This window comes from Vigna unguiculata, chromosome 5 (assembly GCF_004118075.2).
Source record: "Vigna unguiculata cultivar IT97K-499-35 chromosome 5, ASM411807v1, whole genome shotgun sequence".
Classification (NCBI taxonomy): domain Eukaryota; kingdom Viridiplantae; phylum Streptophyta; class Magnoliopsida; order Fabales; family Fabaceae; genus Vigna; species Vigna unguiculata.
The window spans coordinates 36,304,709-36,310,472 of record NC_040283.1 but is presented as its reverse complement, the minus strand read 5'-3'; the positions used below and the strand labels follow the sequence as shown (position 1 = coordinate 36,310,472).

The window sequence follows — 5,764 nt, the reverse complement described above, 5'->3', positions numbered from 1 at the left end:
GTATGCTTCTACATTCTACAGTTTGGGGTATTAAGAACTGTTCAATTAATTTACGGTTTATTACTCTTTGTTGATTGATATTTCTTATTCATAATCTAAAAAATAATCATATAAATATCATTTTCTAAGTCAATATACATTAATTATGTCCTCTCCATCGATACTTCGATTTGGATTTCATATACATATCCGATATTTTAAGATACTTTATTAATAGTATCAATGAAATATCTAATCTATAAATAAAACAATAGTATTTTTATGATGACAATAATTTATAATTTTTTATATTGACAAATTTGATGCATATAATTTTAATAAGATTTTAATTTGAATTTATACAATAACAATAAATATATTTATTATATTTTTAAGAATTATTGCATTTTTTTAATATGCATATGTATGCATATACATATATATATATATATATATATATTATATCTTATTATTTTCAAATATACATATCGATTAATCAAATACCTCTCATATCCGAAGCATTATAAGTCAGATCATTAATGTAGATCCATTATCTCGCTCAATCAAAAAAATACCTATGAATATGTAAACTCGGTTTAAAAAATTTTAAAATAAACATTTGACTAGTGTTTAGTATGATATTTTAAAAGTAGTTGAATAGAAAACTAGTTTTCTTCAGTCAAACACCCTTGTTTCTGGTTGGAATAAACGTTAGTCTCCACTACAGTTCTGAAACAGGTCCTAAAATCTTTACTAATAAGAATATAGTTTTTTTATTTTAAATCTTTGTACAGATACATTCACACAATATCTCACGTGCATGATTTTGTTTTTCACAATTTTCTTATCAGATCATTCATAAAACCTAATGATACATTCACACAAAATAAGTCCAAAAACTGTTGTGCCAGTTTTAGAACCATAATGGAAGCTAGATTTTTGGAACCCGAAGGAAACAAAACAGAACAATGCACAATCAAATCTCTCCACAATCCACATGCACATATTTGTTACTACTCCAATTCCTGAACCAGGTACTATAATAAGCAAGAAAGGAATCACTAAGAAAAAGAAAAACAAACAAACAAACAAATGCATAACCTCAATTCCCAAAGGCATGCTACTACTAGAGTTTGGCTTCATCAAAGCCCTTAGGTATTGCTACTCAAAACATGCTACTACTAGTCGCTTTCATACTCATCCCTACTTGTGCACATTCAGGAGTATCTACCACTAGTGAAATAAAACTAAACTAGAAGAACAAAGAGAAAAGATGAGTATGCAAGTTTCATGGTGAGGAACAACTAGCCAAGAAGTTCTTCTATTCATAGTTTCAAATTAAGATCAACATTTTCTCCCACTTCATGACCATTCTGAATCCTGGCTGCTGTATGTCCAATCTGTTCCTCCTTTGGTTCTTGATGGAAGAAGCCATACACTGGTTGCTTTTGTTGATTGAACAGCCTGTACACTGGTGAGGCAGGGATTTGTTCTTCTACATTTCCCTTTACCAAATGAAATGCAAGAATCAATCATGAATATACCAAAATGGGAGGTAGAAACTCAAATTCAGGACATACCTGGTTTTCGTTTTGAAATGCTAAGAGAGTTGAAGATGGCTTGGACTTTGGAGGTTGATAAGAAGTAGGAGATGGAGGAGCCAATGTGAGAAAATCTCCATTGAAATTCTCATTCTCTTGACTTCTTCTCTTTGAGTTTTGCTTACGAGGGTTGGATGCTGAAGTGTATGTGACTTCTCTGCAGATGGTGCAGAAACACATTGTATCAGAAGACAAGAACTGCAAAATAGGGGGTCTAAAGGTTAAACTGAAACTACCTTGAAGTTGAATTTCCAGCCTCAAAGTTAAATTCGCCACTGTTACCACAGGAAGTTTTTACATTTGTTCTTGTTTCAGCAAAGGGTTGCAAATTATAATTGAAAGCAGGGGCATGGGGATAATTCAAGGAGAAAGGGTATGGCCTTTTTGTTCCAACTGTCTGCAGAGTTTCAAACACCAATATTGAATCACATAAACTAAAAAGTTTCTAAGGAAAGTCTCTTCCTTCAAAACCTATAAGTTCATACATGATTATGATCTGACTATTCAACAAAACAAGATGAGAAATTCTTGCATATAGAGGAGGAAATTGTTACTAGCAGTAGTATTATAAAGGGTAATTCATACACTTTTCTCTTCCATCTCCTTTTTCCCACCACCATTACATCCACTACATTCTACAACTTTCTATTGTAAAACACATTCTTCATATCTAATAATTGAATTATGATTATAGTGCTATGAACCAACCTCCACCTTCCTAAGGGTCCAATGAATCTTCCTGAAGCCATGTCCTATGACCAAAAAAAGGTTCATGTGTCCTTGCAAGAGACCATCACAACAGAAGATATACCACATTCAATGACTCACATAAATTACTTTAAGAGCAGAAATTGCACATACCTTATCAGTTGGTCTCACAAGCACACTACTGTCATTATTGTTGCTTTGGTTTGAAGGGGGCTCTATTGAGAAATGAGGCATGGATGTTGATGAAGTTCCTGATGAGACATTCACCTACATGTTATACATGTTAAATATTACAAGGGAAGAGAATGTGATGAACAGATGACAGAATGAAAACCACATCATATAAATTAAAAAAGAGAGACACTCACTCACTATACATGTTGAATAAACAAATCACCAATCCTTTTATTCCATGGGAAGAGAATGTGATGAATATATGGAAAATGAAACTAAAAACAAGTGTCTTACCACTGATGAAGAAGATTGATGTTGATATTGTGGTGTTCTCTGTGGCAAATTGGGCATAGACCAAATGGTGTTGGATTCAAAAGGTAAACTAAGTATAATTGGCAATCCTGAGTCATCCACTTCAAATCTGTTCTTCTCAGAATCAAATTGATAGGAACAGCACCACTTGGGAACATTCTCGTGTCCAGGAACAACGGACCAACCAGTTCCAAAGCCACCACTGTTTGCCAATGGAACATTGCTAGGAACTTTATCATCAATGGCTGGTTGCTGCTGCTGCTGCTGCTGCTGTTGCTGTTGCTGCTGTTGCAATGACAAACGGGACCTAAATTCAGATGTTGGCTCACAAGTTAAAAGGGTTGTGGAAGGTGTTTGATTGGAGTCATTAAAATTCTTAAGTGGGAGAGGCAGATATGAAGGTTTGGTTGATGATATAGCAGTTTGAGATGGTGAAATTGGAGGTGCATCCCTCTTTTGCTGTTCTTCTAGTCTTATCTTTTCAAGTTGTGCCACACCAAGTCCCCTCTGTGGCACCTTTTTCTGCTTTGACTTCTTAGAAGATCTACCAAGGCTCCCCATGCCTACACCTTCACTGTTTCTCTGATCTTCCTGAGGCATTGTTGCATCATCTTCCATTTAATCCAAATATATATAATCCAAAGTATATAACAAAAACCACTCTCTCCCAAACTTTCAATCTTGCACCATCACTGTCTCCAAGACTAAATCTTTAAGCAAAACCAAGATACCCCATATCAAGATTCGATCCAGAGAGAGAGAGTAAAGTGTTTGATAATTGATAGCTAAACCCCATCACTGTGATCTGAAAGCCAAATCAACATGCACTTGAAGATTGCCTAAAAATTTGAGGAAGAACCCCAGAAGGCAAGCCAAATATTCAGCAAGGACCGAAGATGATGAGAGAGAAGGAATCTTAAAGATCACGGATTTTTCTGAGTTGAAGTTGCTGGTTTGAGATTTATAGGAAGTAACTGAACCCCAAAAGAAAAGATGGAAAAGAAAAAGGCTATATTTTCTGAAAATTCAATCTAGAGTAACCATGAATCATAATATTCAATCACTGATTTATCTGCCAAATCCTCGCTCTACTAGTCTACCCTCCTTAATTTGTTCCAGGACCGACTCTCACGTTGTCTCAATATAACACAGAGTTGTACTTGAATTGTAGTCATACATAGATGTTGTTTCTCTCTCCAAATAATGTTTTTGAGTTCTAAAAGTAGCTAAGAGACAGTTGTTGTAGAAACTGTCATCTTAGCTTGTTCGTTTGTTCTATTTCATTTCAAGCAGTGGACCCCTCAACCTTTTTCTTCATTTTTATCTCTCTTTATCAAATCAATTCCTATCATCACTGCTTACATGATGATGATTATAGTTTTCTTTTCCTACTGATATTAATTATATTGACTTAATAACTTTGAGAGAATATCCTATGATACCTTTTTTCTGTGAATTCTCTTGCTTATATATTATAAATAGTAAACATATTTAATATTTTCTTCATATGCATTTTTTTTTTCGTTTAGTGAGAGAATTTTTAAGAAGATACTTTTAATATAGATTGCATGTATCTTCGTTAGTAATGGGACAAACTTATTTAAGCTGTGTATTATAAACAATAAAATTGTGCATTGTGTATTTAAATTTTAAATTGAATGGGAACAATATTTGATGAGTTTGTTTAAATATTCAATATCCTTTTAAGAAGTTGTAACATTTTTAAAATGAAAAAAAAAGAGTTAAAAATATTTTTTCTTTCTTCATTCTTCTACCTGTTCACTTTTTTATGATAAATATTTATTAAGTTTTATATTTTAAATAAGTATGAACCAAATAGTAGGGAAGACAATAGAATGTGGATTTTGGATGAAAGTTTGGAATGAGGGGGCAACTATAGAGGGAAAAAAGAGAAGAGTGAAAAACTTTCAGCTAACATTCTGCCTTTTTATAATTACTTCTAAAATAAGGGAAAATATGAAATTTGATTTCAAACTAATTTGAAATAGCATGTTATGTGGAAAACAAGAGTAAGATACGTTTATTTTTCATGCATATCTTCTTATTGAGTGTATTTTGCACTCAGTTGGATATTTGTAAGCAAGTTTTCGTGTAAAAAAATAAATTATTTAGCGGAGTCATATATATGCCACTTGCCTTTTCATGGAGGGATTACATCAACATGATTCTTAATTTGGTGAAACACACGTATGGCATGTGCATGCATGTTGAGTCTCGTAATGCATTCTATCGAGCAAATCATGGAATTAAAAAATGACCATAAGCAAAGACATCACAATTTCCTAAGATGTTAAAGTGCCTACACTTAAATGACTTTATGTAATGAGTTAATTCGATATAATTTATTCTTTTATAGTTTAAATTACCTTTTGCCCAATTTTACTAAAATAATTTAAGTAGGTAATTTTATTTATTTAATTTTATTCTTAATTAAGTTTTTTTTTTGTAAAAAATTGATACAAATAAATTATTTTTTAATTTATACCGATGACGGTTGTAAGACTCACTTTATTGCTAACCCTAATGTTTAAGGGCCTATTCTAATCTGTTGGACCTAAGACCGATCCATAGAGTGTCAAAAACCCCCAATCCCATCCTTAACCCCCTCATTCTACTGCTTTTTAGAAAATTGTTCCCCTCTCTCCTCTTAGAACTACAGCAACAAGCTTTGCTAGGATTTGGCTTCCGTTCTTCGTTGTGCTAGTAAACTCCATTCCTATTTCACGTAAGTTGGTCCTCAACCCTTACTTTCTCTTCTCTAGCTTTACTTTCATGGTTCTAGCTAGGGTTCATCGTAGTAACCCGTCTTTGTTCTGGTGTTAGTACTTCCAGCTCCCAGAGTTGTTCTTGGAGTTGTGGTGACATTCTGCTTGTGCCTAAAACCCCCTAGTAGTTCCCGATAAGGTAAGAGAAGCTAGGGTTTTTCATATTTTCTATATATTTGCCTATCTTTAGCTTTGCTTCATGTT

General features: G+C 33.3%; 1 protein-coding gene across 1 annotated transcript; it reads right to left on the bottom strand.

Moving 5' to 3' along the window:
- Positions 1–1,046: 1,046 nt before the first annotated feature.
- LOC114183285 (protein encore-like) lies at positions 1,047–4,011 on the bottom strand. The gene is made up of 5 exons (XM_028070245.1): positions 2,757–4,011; positions 2,442–2,555; positions 1,817–1,977; positions 1,560–1,737; positions 1,047–1,484 (listed from the first exon to the last, which is right to left on the bottom strand). Exons 1-5 carry the CDS (start codon positions 3,390–3,392, stop codon positions 1,305–1,307), a joined length of 1,269 nt encoding a protein of 422 aa, XP_027926046.1. The 5' UTR covers positions 3,393–4,011; the 3' UTR covers positions 1,047–1,304.
- Positions 4,012–5,764: the final 1,753 nt, after the last annotated feature.